Source organism: Pan troglodytes, chromosome 18, assembly GCF_028858775.2.
Source record: "Pan troglodytes isolate AG18354 chromosome 18, NHGRI_mPanTro3-v2.0_pri, whole genome shotgun sequence".
NCBI classification, from domain to species: domain Eukaryota; kingdom Metazoa; phylum Chordata; class Mammalia; order Primates; family Hominidae; genus Pan; species Pan troglodytes.
In genome coordinates, this window is record NC_072416.2 from 67,468,742 (window position 1) to 67,486,927 (window position 18,186).

At 41.9% G+C, this 18,186-nt stretch overlaps 1 protein-coding gene across 1 annotated transcript in view; it reads left to right on the top strand.

Annotated features, from left to right (window-relative positions):
- The first annotated feature begins 4,465 nt into the window (after positions 1-4,465).
- CYB5B (cytochrome b5 type B) overlaps positions 4,466-18,186 on the top strand; it is a 41,877-nt gene continuing 28,156 nt past the window's right edge. The window contains exon 1 of the mRNA NM_001242609.3: positions 4,466-4,798. Within this exon, the coding sequence (NP_001229538.1) occupies positions 4,625-4,798 (174 nt within the window). The 5' untranslated portion in view covers positions 4,466-4,624. The remainder of the gene's footprint in view (positions 4,799-18,186) is intronic.

Consider the following 18,186-nt stretch of genomic DNA (forward strand, 5'->3'; position numbering starts at 1 on the left):
AGAAACAGGGTCTCACTCTGCCACACGGGCTGCAGTGCAGTGGCACAGTCATAGCTCACTGTAGCCTCCAAGTCCTGGGTTCAAGCAATCCTTCTGCCTCAGCCTCCCAGGCAGCTGAGACTATAGGTGCCCACCACCATGCCCAGCTAATTTTTACATTTTTTTAAAGAGATGAGGTCTTGCAGGCCAGGCACAGTGGCTCAAGCTTGTAATCTCAGCATTTTGGAAGGCCGAGGTAGGCGGATCTCCTGAGGTCAGGAGTCCAAGACCAGACTGGCCAACATGGTGAAACCCTGTCTCTACTAAAAATACAAAGAAATTAGCTGGGCATGGTGGTGGGCACCTGTAATCCCAGCTACTCAGGAGGCTGAGTCAGGAGAATTGCTTGAACCCGGGAGGCGGAGGTTGTACTGAGCCTAGATCATGCCACTGCACTCCAGCCTGGGTGACAGAGTGAGACTCGTCTCAAAAAAAAAGAGATGAGGTCTTGCTATGTTGTCGAGGTTGGTCTTGAACTCCTGAGCTCAAGCAATCCTTGTGCCTCAGCCTCCAAAGTGCTGGGATTACAGGAATGAGCCACAGTGCCCAGCAAAAAATAATAACCTTTTTTTGTAATAATTTTAGATTTACAGAAAAGTTGCAAAAATAATACAATGAGTTTCTGTATACTCACTCAATTTTCCATAAAGATAGCATTTTACATTACCATAATATGTTTGTCAAAAGTAAGAAATCAACACTGGTACCTTACTGTTTTATTTGGATTTCACTAGTTCTTCCCTAGTGCCCTTTTTCTGTTCTAGGATCCAGTCCAGGATACTACACTGCGTTTAATTGTCATGTCTCCTTAGTTTACTTGAGTCTGTGACAATTTCTCAATCTTTCCTTTTTTTTTTTTTTTTTTTAATGAGCTTGTCAGTTTTGAGGAGTACTGGTCAGGCATTATGTAGAATGTCCCTCAGTTTGGGTTTACCTGATGTTTTTCCCATGCTTGGACTATGGTTATGGATTTTGTGGAAGAATGCCACAGTGGCAACATGCCCTTTTCATCACATCACACCAGGGGTACATGCTGTCAACATGATTTATTATGGAGATGTTTTAATTTGATCACTTGGTCAACAAGCTGATTTTAAATTGTGTGTGGGGCCGGGCATGGTGGCTCATGCCTGTAATCCCAGCACTTTGGGAGGCCGAGGTGGGCGGATCACCTGAGGTCCGGAGTTTGAGACCAGCCTGGCCAACATGGTGAAACCCCCTCTCTACTAAAAATATGAAAATTAGCCAAGTGTGGTGGTGGGGGCCTGTAATCCCAGCTACTCTGAACCCGGGAGGTGTAGGTTGCAGTGAGCTGAGATTGCGCCATTGCACTCCATCCAGTCTGGGTGATGAGAGTGAAAAAAAAAATGTATGTGGAAATACAAAGGATCTAGAATAGCAAAAATAATTTTCAAAAGTTAAGAGCAAAGCTATAAGACTTATATTACCTGATTTAATGCCTTACAGTAATCAAGACTGTGGAATTGGCACAAGGATAAACAAATAAGTCATCGGAACAGAGTAGAAATTTCAGAAAGAGAACCACACTTATATGATCAATCAATTTTCGACAAAGACAGGAAAACAATTCAAGGGGGAATTGTGTTTTCATCAAATGGTGCAGGAACAAGTGGGTATCCACATGGAAAAAAAGAGGCTAAGAAACCTGCCCAAGGTCACCAAGTTTGTGAGTGGCAGGGACAGGTATTCCAAGCCAGACTTTCTGGCTAACATGTGCTATCAATTGTAAATATAAATTTATAACCAAAACATTTAGGTCACAATAATTTTTCAGTGTAAAATTCAATTTGAGGCTATACTATTTTAAAATGTCAATGTCATGAAAGCAAAAGCAAAGTTAAGGAAATGTTCTAGATTAAAGGGGACTCAAGAGACTTAGCTAAGTGCAATACATGATCCTGAACTGGATCCTGGGTCATACAGGCACACTAAAATTCCACAAAGGACATGAATGCAATAATGGAAAATAATATGGAGAGTATGTTAGATAATAATTTTGTGTGAATGTTAAATTCTCTGAATTTGAAATTCATACTGCAGTTACGTGACAATATGTTCTTATTTTTAGAAGATACATGTAGAATTATTTGGCTGTAAAGGGTGGTGATATCTGAAATAGTTCAGCATTATTAACAACAATGATCAAAATAATATGGAAAAAATCAAATATTGAAAAATATTAACAGTTGGTAAACCTAAGCTAAAAGTATATGGTCATTCATTGTATTATTCTTGTAACTAACTTATTTGAAATTCTAAAAACATTTTCAAATATAATGTTACAGGTATATATCACTTAAGTGCTAGAATTTGTAATTTTTTAATTTTTTATTTTTATTTATTTATTTTTATTTTTTTGAAACAGGGTTTCGCTCTGTCATCCAGGCTGGAGCACAGTGGTGCGATCATGCATCACTGCAGCCTCGACTTCCCAGGCTCAAGCCATCCCCAGATCTCAGCCTCTCAAATATCTGGGATTACAGTTGTGTGCCACCATGCGTAGATAATTTTTGTATTTTTTGAAGAGACAAGAGCCTCACTATGTTGCCCAGCCTGGTCTTGAACTCCTGGGCTCAAGTGATCTGTCCACCTCGGCCTCCCAAAGTGCTGGAATTACGGGGCTTGAGCCACCGCATTCAGCCTGTAAATGTTTTTATTTCTTTCAGAGATTTTGTTTCTTATGTTATCTCTCTACTCCCAATGCCTATCATAAGACTTGTAACAGTAAATAGTAAATGTCTGGAATAAATGTAAATATTTGAATCTAGAGTTTGTGGAGGATCCTAAGAATCTTGTGAGATTGCTCTCATAGTGTCAGTCTAACTAGGGAGGTAAAATACGTAAAGTTAAAATTTATAGACGTAGCAGGTTTCCCAAAATAGTAATATGCTTTCTTAGGTACTACAAAGGGATGGAACCACTGGAGCTCAAAACGGTAGGAGAAGTTTGAAAATAGAAGAAACTGAAGAGGAACTTGAAAAGTCGGTAGGCATTGAAAGGAAGAGGAGTCCTTGGGACAGCAATTGAGGGTAGAATGTGGAGTATCCCATGTTTCTACCACCATTCAGAATCCGATTTTCAAATGAATTCTGTGATGATCAGGATCAGTCTGCACTATTTTAGTCTCTAAGTGATCTAAAATTAACTTGGTGGACCTGGGATGACCACGGATGTGGTTTTAAACCAGCAGGTTTCAGAGTCGGGGCGGGTGCAACAGGCTTATAAAGGGAATGGTGGAAAATATTATACGTTAGTGAAAGAGGTTGCGAATGGATTGTGGAGAGCCCTGAATGGTAGACTGCGGGAGTGACAGGATGAAAACGACATTATAGGAAGAGCAATCTGTCAGTTGTAATGGCAGTTAAAAAGTGGCGCACAACACTGTACCTTAACCAAACTTGGAATTCCAAAGTGCTGGGACCTCTAGCGGAGAGCAGTTGAGTTCAATTCTATTTTAGATCACGTAGAGACTAAAATAGTGCCGATTGATCCTGATCATCACAGAATTCGTTTGAAAATCGGATTCTGAATGGTGGTAGAAACATAGGATACTCCACATTCTACCCCCAATTGCTGTCCCGGACAGCAATTGCCTTTCTAATCGACTGCCATGTTTAGCGATTACTATGCGCCAAGCGCTTTACAGGCACTCTCATTAAAATAGGCAAACCGGGCCGGGCGCGGTGGCTCACGCCTGTAATCCCAGCACTTTGGGAGGCCTACGCAGGCGGATCACCTGAGGTCAGGAGTTCGAGACCAGCCTGGCCAACATGGTGAAACCTCCTCTCTACTAAAAATACAAAAATTAGCCGGGCGTGGTGGCGCATGCCTGTAGTTCCAGCTACTCGAGAGGCTGAGGTAGGAGAATCGCTTGAACCTGGGAGGCGGAGTTTGCAGTGAGCCGAGATAGTGCCACTGCACTCCGGCCTAGGAGACAGAGCGAGAACTTGTCTCAAAAAAAAAAAAAAAAAGGCAACCCCCTCTGTAAGAGAGCGCTTTATCAAGCCCATTTTACTGATGGGGAAATTGAGGAGAGACGGGATTGGCCAGATCACGACCTGGAGGCAGCAAAGATGTAAAATCAGGGTTGGGATACAGGCTGCGCCTGTAGTGTAGGGGATACGAACTTTCTGAGACTCAGGAGAAAGCCACAGCGATGGGAAGGGAAGCGGAACACTGGAGACCCTAAAGGCCCACAGGCTGAGCGAAGTGGAACCTCTCCTGAGGTGACACCTGTCAGCACGCCTCTTTTGGGCGCCAGTCCAAAAATCGCGGTATCTGATTGGCGAGGTTGGAGGGGGCTGAACGACCCTAATTGGTTAGTTGGACCTCGAACCAGACTTTCACCTGGAGGATCGGTCGAGGAGTGGGCGGGATTTCGAACTGAGCCACTCCCTTCATTGGTGAAAAGAAAACGAACCAGGAACTATTCGGAAGTGTGATTGGCTGTTGCTAGGAACCGTCTCAAGGCCTTATGGGCCCTGGTTACGGAAGCCGAGGAAGGCTGAGCGCGGGCTCTCAAGGAAAGTAGTCGCGGAATCTCAGTTAGCGGTGGAGAGGCAGTATGTCCGGTTCAATGGCGACTGCGGAAGCTAGCGGCAGCGATGGGAAAGGGCAGGAAGTCGAGACCTCAGTCACCTATTACCGGTTGGAGGAGGTGGCAAAGCGCAACTCCTTGAAGGAACTGTGGCTTGTGATCCATGGGCGAGTCTACGATGTCACCCGCTTCCTCAACGAGGTGGGGCCTGGGAGGTGGGAGGCCTCTGAAGCTGCTGGGGCGAGGGGTGAAAAAGCTGTGTGGAGTGTATGTGGGAAGGAAGGGAGGCTTGGCTGGGGGCGATAAGGCGTAAGAAAGGGATCACGACCCTCTGAGGGAAACTGGGGTGGGATTGGGGGAGGGCTTTAGTTTGCATGCATTTCCAGTCAGCTCCGAGTTCTGGTGCCTTATGTAATATCATGTATTACTTATGTGTCGAGCACTTGCTGTGTGCTCAGCTAAACTCTAAGCCATCATTATCTTTATTTTACAGAAAGGGAAACTGAGGCTCACAGGTTCAGGACTCTCAGGGCCATAGAGTTAACGGCTTAGATCCGTTGAACCTAGGTCTGAAGTGCACCCACATCTGTGCTTTTCCAGTGTGCCTTCTGAAGTAATACCGGTTTTGGTTTTCGTCTTCTAGAGTAGAAGCTGAGATTTCTCTCCACACGCTTCCCCATCTTGATTATGCCTCCACTGTTTTTTTTTTCCCCCTAATCTGAGTTGACCTTGAGGCCAGAAACTCATAAATCAACCCTTTTTTTTTTTGTTTTTGACTCATGTTTTGTCATTTTTCTTAAATATTCAAGACTGTTTTATTTAATCTTCAAGTCTGTTGCATTACATCTCATTTTAAAAATTATCTTTGAGACCATGGTGCTACTAATTTTTTTTTTTAAGGAAACAGGATAGACTTCTAAAAATTTAAACTAACTTTATTGAGGTGTAATGTACATACGTAAATTGTGCCTATCTAAAATGTACATTTTGATGAGTTTTGAAAAATGTATTCATCCATGTTAAGACATAAACCATTTCCATCATTCTAAAAAGCTTCCTTTCCCTTTGCAGTCATTCTCTCCCAACCCCAGGCAACTAGTGATATGCAGCCGCTAAAGATTGGTTTGAAGCTTTGATTTTCGGTGTGTGTGTGTTTGAAGCTTTGATTTTCGGTTTGTGTGTGATCATTTTATTTTGAGCAATAGATTAATGACTTGTGAAAGTTCACTTCTATTTCTCTGAAGCAAATATACTAGTGAAATATTTTTTCGATTAATTTGGGGCCTAAAAGAGAAATCTCTGCATCCTGACTTTTAATTCTAAAAACTTTTAAAATTTAAAAGTTTCCCCCAAAGAACATTATTTTTAATAAATCTTAATAGTGAACAATAATTTAACAAACTCAGAATTTACTAACTTCTTGCATTTGTATGGTGTATGGCATTTTATGCTTTTAAAAGTGCTTTCCGGTCGGGCGCGGTGGCTCACGCCTGTAATCCCAGCACTTTGAGAGGCTGAGACGGGCGGATCACGACGTCAGGAGATCGAGACCATCCTGGCTAACACTGCGAAACCCCATCTCTACTAAAAATACAAAAAATTAGCCAGGCGTGATGGCGGGCGCCTGTAGTCCCAGCTGCTCGTGAGGCTGAGGCAGGAGAATGGCGTGAACCCGGGAGGTGGCACTTGCAGTGAGCCTAGATCGCGCCACTGCAGTCCAGCCTGGGGGACCCAGCGAGATTCCATCTCAAAAAAAAAAAAAAAAAAAAAGTGCTTTCCCGGCCAGGTGTGGTGGCTCACGCCTGTAATCCCAGCACTTTGGGAGGCTGAGGCGGGCGGATCACGAGATCAAGAGTTCCAGACCAGCCTGACCAACATGGTGAAACCCCGACTCTACTAAAAATACAAAAATTAGCTGGGCGTGGTGGTGGGCGCCTGTAATCCCAGCTACTCAGGAGGCTGAGGCAGGAGAATCACTTGAACCCGGGAGGCGGAGATTGCAGTGAGCCATGATTGCGCCACTGCACTCCAGCCTGGGCGACAGAGCGAGACTCCAAAAAAAAAAAAAAAAAAAAAGCTAGTGGAGGGTGACTTGGATAGTAGTGATTTTTTTTTAACAGAGGTACAAGTAACAGGTTCAGAGAGATCCTGGTCATACAATCAATTAGTAGCAGATTTGACAGATCCCTTGATTTCTCTTGTCTGCATAGCATTACTTCAAAATTCTAGCCTTAGCTATGACTTCTGGTATTTGCTTCATAATAAGTTTCATGCTAAAGCATGGTTCATAATGGGTAGAAAATCAAGTTTTTTGGCCGGGCGCAGTGACTCATGCCTGCAATCCCAGCACTTTTGGAGGTACAGGCGGGCAGATCACCTGAGTTCAGGAGTTCGAGACCAGTCTGGCCAACACGGCGAAACCTCGTCTCTACTAAAAATACAAAAATAAGCCAGGCTTGGTGGCACCTGTGATCTCAGCTACTTGGGAGGCTAAGGTAGGAGAATCGCTTAAACCTGGGAGGTGGAGGCTGCAGTGAGGTGAGATGGCGCTGCTGCACTCCAGCCTGGGTGACAGAGTGAGACTCCGTCTCAAAAAAAGAAAAAAAAAATCATGTTTTTCATTTGTGGTTTTATTTCCCTCCATTTTTTTTCTTGATTGATTCAGAATAGATGGTGAGCTTGGAGGGAACACTCAGCCCTTACAGAGAGCATTAATTCAGTCTCAAGTAATAGTTGCTAACCTGTTTCTTTCTTTTTTTTTTTCCTCTGTGAAGATTCCAGAAGTAACTAACCTATTTCAACCACATGCTGATATAGCCAGAGACATCACTAATGTGCCAAGGTTTCTCTTGGAGCTTAAGCCGCAGCTCTTTACCTGCAGTTTTGTTTTTTTTTGTTTTGTTTTTTGAGACAAGGTCATACTTTCACCCAGGCTGGAGTGCAGCTCACTGCAGCCTCAGTCTCCTGGGGTCAAGTGATCCTTCTATTTCAACCTCCCGAATAGCTGGGAAAAGGTGTGCACCACGACGCCTGGCTAATTTTTAAAATTTTTTGTAGAATTGGGGTCCCACTGGCTGGGTGTGGGCTCATACCTGTAATCCCAGCACTTTGCCAGGCCAAGGTGGGCAGATCATGAGGTAAGGAGTTCCAGACCAGCCTGACCAAAATGGTGAAACCTCGTCTCTACTAAAAATAAAAAAAAATTAGCTGGGCGTGGTGGCGCACACCCGTAATCCCAGCTACTCAGGAGGCTGAGGCAGGAGAATCGCTTGACCCCGGGAGGTGGAGGTTGCAGTGAGCCAAGATGGTGCCATTGCACTCCAGCCTGGGCGACAGTGAGACTCAGTCTCAAAAAAAAAAAAAAAAAAAGAATTGGGGTCCCACTGTTGCCCAGTGTGGTCTGGAACTCCTGGGCTCAAGGGATCCTCCTGCCTGGGCCTCCCAAAGTGCTGAGATTACAGGTGTGAGCCACTGTGCTCAGCCTAATTAGCTATTCTTATTTATTCTGTTTTCTTGTTCATTCCAAGCCTATTCATTCATTCACTTATTCAAATATTTATTAAGCCTTTACTATGTTCTAGACACTGTTCTAGGTGCTGGGGATTTAGTAGTGAATAAACAGCTATGCCCTCATGGAGATTACATGGCACAGGAGGCAGACGATAAGCAGAGTCAATAACTAAAATATATACTACATTAGGTAGTGGTAAGTGCTAAGAAGAAAAATAATACAGGGGGCTGGACACGGTGGCTTAGGCCTGTAATCCCAGCACTTTGGGAGGCCGAGGCGGGTGGATCATGAGGTCGGGATTGAGACCATCCTGGCCAACATGGTGAAACCCCATCTCTACTAAAAATACAAAAATTAGCTGGGCATGGTGGCATGTGCCTGTACTCTCATCTACTTGGGAGGCTGAGGCAGGAGAATCACTTGAACCCAGAAGGTGGAGGTTGCAGCGATCCAAGATTGTGGCACTGAACTCCAGTCTGGTGATAGAGTGAGACTCCGTCACAAAAGAAAAAAAAAGAAAAATAACACAGGGAAGAGGACTGTGGAATATTTATGTGGTCTGAGGAGGAGGGTTTGAAATTTTAGTGGTGGTGGCGAGATAACTTTATGAAGATGACTAAGTAAAGGCCAGGAGCAAAGTAAAGGAGCTAGCCATGAGGGTATCTGTAGGAAGAGCATAGAGCATTCCTGGCAGAGGAAACAAGTTCAAAGGCCTCGAGATGGGAGGATGTCTGGTATGTTTGAGGAACAGTCAGGGAGGCCACAGTGGTTGAATAGTTGCACATGAGATCAGAATGATCAGGGGAGGACAAATCATGTACAACTTCACAGGTTTTAGGAAGGACTTTGGCTTCTATTCTGAGATGGGAAATCATTGGAGCAGAAGAGTGACATGATGTGACTTAATGGTGTAATAGGATCGTTCTGACTACATTGTTGTGAAAGACTGAAGGAAGAGTGTGTCTGGAGTTGGTTCCTTCCGGTGGGTTCTTGGTCTCTCTGAGTTGAAGAATGAAGCCATAGACCTTCACGGTGAGTGTTATAGCTCTTAAAGGTGGCACAGACCCAAAGAGTGAGTAGCAGCAAGATTTATTGTGAAGAGTGAAAGAACAAAGTTTCCACAGTGTGGAAAGGGACCAGAGCAGGTTGCTGCTGCTGGCTGGGGTGGCCAGCTTTTATTCCCTTATTTGTCCCCGCCCACATCCTGCTGATTGGTCCATTTTACAGAGTGCCGATTGGTCCATTTTTACAGAGTGCTGATTGGTGCATTTACAATCCTTTAGCTAGACACAGAGTGCTGATTGGTGCATTTTTACAGCATACTGATTGGTGCATTTACAATCCTCTAGCTAGACACAAAAGTTTGCCAAGTCCCCACTCCACCCAGGAAGTCCAGCTGGCTTTGCCTTCTTAAGAGGACAAGGGCAGAATTGAGGAGACCAGTTAGGAGGCTGTTTTAGTAATTAGGCAAGAAATAGTGGGTTGTACCAGAACAAGTGTCAGATTTTGGATGTGTTGTGATGGAAGAGCCAATAGGATTTAATGATGCGCCAGATTTGGGGAATGAAAGAAAAATGAGTCAAGGATAACACCAAAGTTTTTGGCTTATGAGTCTTCAAGAGTTGGGTTGCTATTAGATGAGAGAGGGAAGATTTACATTGGTATTCATCCTTCTCTTTCCAATCTGATGTCACTTTGGGGCCCCTCCTTTAGCAAGAGGTTCCTAATCTTAAGTGTCCTGTGTCTGTAGCTTACCATTTTTTTTTATTAATGACTGGTTAGAGTATGATACTGGAGTTTGAATGTGGTAGTTTAGAATTAGTAATATAATTGAATTGTCTTTCCCTGGCAGATTAATTTTGCATTGTTTGAATCAGTGCATTCATGAGTTGTTGAAATCATGAATGAAAGTAGTACATGTCATTATCTTTCCACCATTTAGTAGTTTAGAAAAATCACATAAAAATGATTGTAATATCTTATGACATTGAATAGAAAATATCAAAGTGCATCTCTCTTATCAAGGGTAAAATTTTGTGAAACTTTGTTCAGTTATATATAATGTCTTTTTTTTTCTTTTTTTGGAGACAGTCTGGCTCTGTTGTCCAGGCTTGAGTGCAGTGGTGCCATCTTAGCTCACTGCAGCCTCTGCCTCCTGGGCTCAAACAATCCTCCGCCTCAGCCTCCCAGGTAGCTGGGACTACAGGTATGTACTACCACACCCTGCTAATTTTTTTGGTATTTTTTTTGTAGAGATGGGGTTTCATCATGTTGCCCAGGCTGGCCTCAAACTCCGGGCTCAAGTGATCCTTCCGCCTTGGCCTCCCAAAATGTTGGGATTACAGGCATGAGCCACTGTGCCTGGCCTATAATATCTCATGTATATGGTGTTTATTGGATTGCAGTGTAAAATTATTTTCTTACTGGGTATTACAAGTGAAAATTTGGAAGCCATTGACTTGTGTATAAATAGTCATTTGTCAAAAGAGTAACTTGAAATAACATTGTGATATTTTAAAACTTTTTTTTTTTTTTTTTGAGACAGAGTTTCACTCTTGTCGCCCAGGCTGCAGTGCAATGGCATGGTCTCGGCTCACTGCAACCTCTGCCTCCCAGGTTCAAGTGATTCTCCTGCTTCAGCCTCCTGAGTAGCTGGGATTACAGGTGAATGCCACCATGCCCGGCTAATTTTTCTATTTTAGTAGAGATGGGGTTTTGCCATGTTGGCCAGGCTGGGCTTGAACTCCTGACCTCTGGTGATTCACCTGCCTCGGCCTCCCAAAGTGCTGGGATTACAGGTGTGAGCCACCATGCCCAGCCCTATTTTAAAGCTTTATATGTGTATTTATTTATTTATTTATTTTGAGATGGAGTCTTGTTTTGTCGCCCAGGCTGGAGTGCAGTAGCATTACCTTGGCTCACTGCAACCTCTGCCTCCTGGGTTCAAGCGATTTTCCTGCCTCAGCCTCTGGAGTAGCTGGCACTACAGGTCCCTCCCACCACACCTGGCTAGTTTTTATGAGATGGGGTTTCACCATGTTAGGTAGGCTGGTCTCGAACTCCTGACCTCAAGTGATCTGCCCACCTCGGCCTCCCAAAGTGCTGGGATTACAGGTGTGAGCCACGGCACCGGCCTATATGTGTTTTTAGAAACTGTCACCATAAATGAGAATATTACTTTAGGAACCATCTCATAAATGGGATAACATTTTATTAACCCAACAAATATTTGTTAAGTTCTATATAGTAGTAGGCCCTGGTGGTGTATAAAAATAAACATAAACATGGAACCCCAGCCTGGGCGACAGAGTGAGATTCTGTCTTAAAAACAAAACAAAGCTGGGTGCAGTGGCTCACGCCTGTAATCCCAGCACTTTGGGAAGCCAAGGTGGACAGATCACTTGAGCTCAGGAGTTTGAGACCAGCCTAGGCAACATGGCGAAACCCCATCTCTACAAAAAATACGAAAATTAGACGAGCATGGTGGCATGAGCCTGTAGTCCCAGCTACTCAGGAGGCAGGGGTGGGAGAAGGGCTTGAGGCCAGGACATCGAGGCTGCAGTGAGCCGAGATAGCACTACTGCACTCCAGCCTGGGTGACAACGAGACCCTGTCTCAAAACAAACAAAACGAAAATATCCCATGATACTGCCTTCTTGAAGCTACCATTCTAGAGGAGTCAGCTACCATTCTAGAGGAGTCAAAACAAAAACAGACAGATGAAATAATTTTAAATTATGGCACTTTTATGAAGAAAACAAATGAGTTGAGAAAGAAAAATCAGGAAAGATTTAATTTAATAAGAGTGATCTGGGAAAGCCTCTGTGAGAAGATAACATTTAATTGAGCTGATGGTCATGAACCTGATTTGGAAAGAATACAGAAAAGAGCATTCCAGCAGCATTTGAAGTCAAGCAAGAGTTTGGCACATTAGTGGGACTGAAAGAAGCTGTGTCTATAGTGAATGAAGGACAAGAATGGCCAGAGAGCTAGGCGGGAGCCAGGACATGCAAGGTCTGGTAGGTAGTTTGGATTTGATCCAAAAGGTAATAGAAAACCACTGACATGTTTGAAGATGAGGGATGACATTGAAGCAATTTACAGACAGTCCCTGACTTATTAGGGCTTGACTTAAAATTTTTTGACTTTACCATGGTGTGAAAGTGATATGTGAGTACTCATACAAGCATTCTGTTTTTCACTTTCAGTATGGTATTCAATAAATTACATGAAATAGTCAACACTTTATTGTAAGATAGGCTTCATGTTAGATGATTTTGCCCAACTGTAGGCTAACATAAATGTTCTGAACACATTTAAGTTAGGGTAGGCTAAACTCTTTCAATCCCAATAATTTGTTTGAATACTACATCTTCCGTGCATATACTTACATGTGCAAACATGTATATACTTATATATACAAATATGTACAAATATATACAGAAATAGAGTCATAGTATTCTATTAGTTGATTTGCCCTCGTAGTCGTCATAGTATTTATTGGGTGCTTATTATTCTAAGTGCTTTTACATGTAATTTCTCTTTTAAGCCTCCCAACAACCTGTTTCAGAGGTGAGAAAACAGGAGCAGAGGAGTAACTTTCACAGAGTCATAAAGTTAGGTGGCACAGGTGAGATTTGAACTCAAGCACTGTGACCCTATAGCCTGTACTCTTTTTTTTTTTTTTTTTTTAAGACAGAGTCTCGTTCTATCACCCAGGCTGGAGTGCAATGGCGCGATCTCAGCCCACTGCCACTTCCACCTCCCGGGTTCAAGCGATTCTCCCTGCCTCAACCTCCTGAGTAGCTGGGATTACAGGCACCTGCCACCACATCTGGCTAATTTTTGTAGTTTTAATAGAGACGGGGTTTTGCCATGTTGGCCAGGCTGGTCTCAAACTACTGACCTCAGGTGATCCGCCTGCCTCAGCCTCCCAAAGTGCTGGGATTACAGGCCTGAGCCACCATGCCCGGCCTGTGGCCTGTACTCTTAACCGTACCCTAGGATCTGCCTCAATGTTTTTCATGGCTGCAGAGTATGGAATTAGGTCTGTTTTATAGCTTTGTTCACATTTTAAATATAATTTGGAAGGATTGGGAATGTGGTATAGGGAAGTTAGAACAGATACCCCTTTCCTGGAACCTAGGTAATTTTTTTCATTTTTTAAGTAGGTCAAACAGGTATATAGTAAAAAGCCACCTTCCCTTCTGCCCAGTTTCACTGCCTCCTAAAGTTAACTCCCATTGTTTGTGTATCCCTCTAGTTTCTTTTTGCTTGTACAAGCCAAAGTGAATGTAGTTTCTCTTTTTTTACACAAAAGATAACATACTATGCACACTCATCTGTGTCTTGCCTTTTTCACTTAACTGTGTATCTCAGGGATCTTTCCATAGCAATAACTGGCATCCCTCCTCCTCCTTCACCACAGCTGCATAGGATTTATTATATGGATCATTATTTAAGCAGTATCCTATTGATAAACATTTGGGTTTTTCAATATTTTGCTGTCACATTTTTTTCTCTAAATCAACTTAATTGAAATCAAATGTAGGGACAATAAAATGTACAGATTTTGAATGTAGAGTTCTGTGAGTTTTGACAAATGTCTCATCTGTATAATCACCATCACAATCAATATACGGTCATGGGTCACTTCACAATGAGGGTGCATTCTGAGAACTGCATCATTAGTTGATTTTACCCCTTCACAAACATCATAGAGTATATTTACACAAACCTAGGTAGTATAGCCTGCTACACACCTTAGCTGTACGGTATAGTCTCTTGTTCCTAGGCTATAAACCTGTACAAACCTGTAGGCAGTTGTGACACAGTAACAAGTATTTGTGCATCTAAACATAGAAAAGGTGCAATAAAAATATGGTATTATAATCTTATGGGACCACCATCATATATGTGATCCATTGTTGACCACATTATGTGGCACATAACTGTAGAACATTTCTACCAGTGTTGTCCCCATACACACTGATTTTATTTCTAACACTATAGTATGTACTCTTCTGTCTAGCTTCTTTTGCTCAGTATATCTGTGAGATTCATCTATTTTTTCTGTGTTATCAGTGATTTGTAACTTATGATTTCATTGTGTGAACATACCAAAATTTGTTTATCCATTCACTTGTTGATTGACATTTGGGTTGTCTCCAGTTTGGGGCTGTTATGAATAAAACTGCTAGGAACTGTCATGTACAAATCTTTGTGTGGACATATGATTTTATTCCTCCTGGGCAAATACCTAGTAGTAAAATTGCTAGGAGTGAGATTACTAGGTTATATGTCTGTTTAACTTTTTAAGCAACTGCCAGGGCATTTCCCAAAGTGTTTATATCATTTTATACTCCCACCACAATGTAGGTTTTCCAGTTTCTTCACATCTTCATTGATACATTGTATTTGTCAGTTATTTTACTTTTAACCATTCTAATGGGTGTGTGGTTGGCCAGGTGCTGTGGCTCACGCCTGTAATCCCAGCCCTTTGGGAAGCTGAGGTGGGCAGATCACGAGGTCAGCAGATCGAGACCAGCCTGGCCAACATAGTGAAACCCCATCTCTTCTAAAAATACAAAGTTAGCCACGTGTGGTGGCAGGTGCCTGTAGTCCCAGCTACTTGGGAGGCTGAGGCAGGAGAATCGCTTGAACCCGGGAGGTGGAGGTTGCAGTGAGCTGAGATCGCGCCACTGCACTCCAACCTGGGTGACAGAGCAAGACTTCATCTCAAAAAAAAAAAAAGCCATTGTAATGGGTGTGTAATGGTATATAATTGTGGTTTTAACTTGCATTTTCCTGATGACTAATGATGTTGTATCTTTCCATGGGCTTATTGGCCATTTATATATGCCTTTTTATGAAGTATCTGGTCTTGCCCTTTGTAAAATTGGGTTGTTTGTTATTTTTGACTTGAAAGCATTTTTTTCTAGTGGCTGGGTATTAGCTTTGGGGTCCAAGTGTCTGGTTGAGCTTTCTACTTTACCACTTAATAGTTGTGGAACCTTGTGGAAATAAGCTCTGTAAAGGCCCTTTTCCCTCTGTAAAATGGAGATAATAGCACATACTTCACAGGGTAGTTGTGGTTGTGACAAGTAATTTAAATAATGCATATATAGACTTATTATGGCATACTACCTGGCTTAAAGAGCTCAGTAAGTGTTAGTGATTATTTTTGTTTTTAATACAAAATTGCATTTAATACAAAATTGCATTGTTTCCTGCAGCATCTTTTGAGTACCAAGTGGCAAGTGCTTTGAAGGATTGAAAGGTAAATTAGATGACTTGGATTTGCAGGGAAGATCTGTGCCCAAGTAATTCTTGTGTGAGGTATAGAGTGGCCTTGCCTGAGAATGCAGGCTCTATTTGGTACAATCCCAGGGTATTTCTTGAAAGCTTTGGCGTTTGACTAATAATTCTTACTGTACTTCTCCAAGGCTGGTCAAAAGAAAGTTGATTGTTGCCTGTCCAGTGGAATTAACATTATAATTAAATTTAATTAATTAATTTATTTGTTTTTGAGACGGACTCTCACTGTGTCTCCCAGGCTGGAGTGCAGTGGCGCGGTCTCAGCTCATTACAACCTCTGCCTCCCGGGTTCAAGCAATTCTTCTGCCTCAGCCTCCTGAGTACCTGGGATTACAGGTACCCGCCACCACACCTGGCTAATTTTTTGTGTTTTTAATAGAGACAGGGTTTCACCATGTTGGTCAGGCTGGTCTCAAACTCCTGACCTCAGGTGATCCTCCTGGCTCAGCCTCCCAAATGCTGGGATTACAGAAGCGAGCCACTGTGCCTGGCCTAACGTTATAATTTTATAGAAAGAATGCTCTCTGCCAAGAGTGGTTCCAAGTGGTTAGTTCTAGGGAAGGTGAGAAATAAGATGAGGCAGAATTTAACCTCTATCACTGCCCAGGTGAGGTGACCTGATCAAGGAATCTACTTTCATTTATTTATTCATTTTGCCCGGGGGCATGGCATGCACTCACATGTGTGTTCGCGCTTGTGAGCAGTGTGTGTGCTCACTCCCAGCTCCCATTATGTTCCAGGCACCATGCTGTGTTCTAAAACAGCCATGAATGGGACAGGCGTGGTCTCTGTTCCCAATGGAGTTTATCTAGTCTGATGGAGAAGAAAGATATTAAATAAATAATTGCAATTGTGATACATAAATATCATGAAGGTACATATGGCATTGTGAGAATCAGTGCAGTGGGACCCCATCTGGGGGGATAAGGATGTCAAGTTATGTTTGGATCTGCAGACCTGAACTTCAGACCCTGCCAAGGTTACACCATTCCTGGCAGCCAGCTGGTTTGCCTCTCTTAGGTGACAGCCTTTTCTTATCAGGCTCATTCTAACCCAAATGCAAATACCTATAGACCTGCACCATTTCCTCCTGTTCACCCCCCAGGTCTGTTATCTTTCTCTGCCCTGCAGACTGTTTTTTAGGAAGTAGTTTTTGTCTTCTCTAAAATTTTAACCTCCATGTTTTATTTTGATGAGGTAATGTGTTTGGCTAGAGGACCCCCTTTTCATCACTAGGCCTAATTTTGCACTTCCTCAATCTTAGTGTTTCTAGATTTCATTTTCCAAGTCAGGTGATCTCTAGTATATCTCCATTGTTATATTTTTATTACATCACTATGGAATTTCCACCTACAGATAATTTGTGTAATTTTTTTTCCAACAAGATTTTTATTCTGTAACTGCCATTCTTCACATTCTCCTCTTTTCTGCCCATCAGTCCCCTATTTCCATAGAATTAGTAATCTGGAAGTATTATTTTCCATAAGGAATTTGTCCTCTTCTTTGTTGAAACATAGATTTTCTGTCTGCTCTCCAAAAATACTTAGTAAAGTAAATGAACTTAAGGAAAAGTCAGTAGATTTCCCCTACTATCACATATTCTTTGGACAGTTGAACTGGATAAAATTTTTCACAAGAGGACATTACACAATTTCCTTTGCAGCTGTAAAGTATTTCACTTGATTATTATTGCTTGATTTAGACAGAAATGAATAGATCACAATCATTGTTTCATCTTTTTTGGCAGTTTATAATTTCGGTTGCAGTATAGTTTATTTGAAACATTTCATTTGTAATATTGTGTAACTGCGTACATAATATTAATATTAAGTAGACAAAGAGTCCATTAGTGTTAAAGTACAAAGGCTATTCAGGTTGGAAGAATGTTTTTTTGCAGATTCACAAGAGGTTTAAATACAAAGCAAATCCTAGAAAAAAATGGGAAATATCTACTGTCTTACTAGGTTTACTTAATAAAAAGTAGGGAGGAATTTTTGAGTGTCTAGTAGATTTGAATAGTACAGACAACTAATCTAGACTACTGAGCATAACCCCCCCATACACTTCTATCTTGTTTTGTTAGGATTCAGACAAAAGCACATTTTTAGTTTATATTAATTATAGATATATAAACCTAACTTTACTCTTTCTTTTATTGTGGTGAAATATAGATAACAAAATTTGCCATTTTAACCATTTTTAGTTGTATAATTCAGTGGCGTTAATTACGTTTACACTGTTATGCAGTCATCACCACCATCTATTTCCAAAACTTTTTCGTTACCACTCCAAACAGAAACTCTAACCATCAAGCCATAACTCCGTATTCCTCTCCCCAAACTCAAGCTAACTTCTCATCTACTTTCTGTCTCTATTGAATTTGCCTGTTCTAGGTACCCCATATAAATGGAATCAAATAATATTTGTCATTTTGTATTTGGCTTCTTTCACTTAGCATAATGTGTTTTGTTTTATTTTTATTTACCATTTTATTAATTGTTAAGCATACAGATCAATGGCATTAAGTACATTCACGTTGCTGTGCAATCATCAGTACCATCTATCTCCAGAATTTTTCATTACTCCAAACTGAAACTCTGTACTTATTAAATAACTCCCTATTTCCCCCTCTTCCCAGCCTCTGGTAATCACAGTTCTATTTTTTGTTTTTATCAATTTGACTACTCTAGAATATAAATGGAATCAACAATATTTGTCCAGTTGTATCTGGCTTATTTTACTTAGCATAATGTCTTCAAGG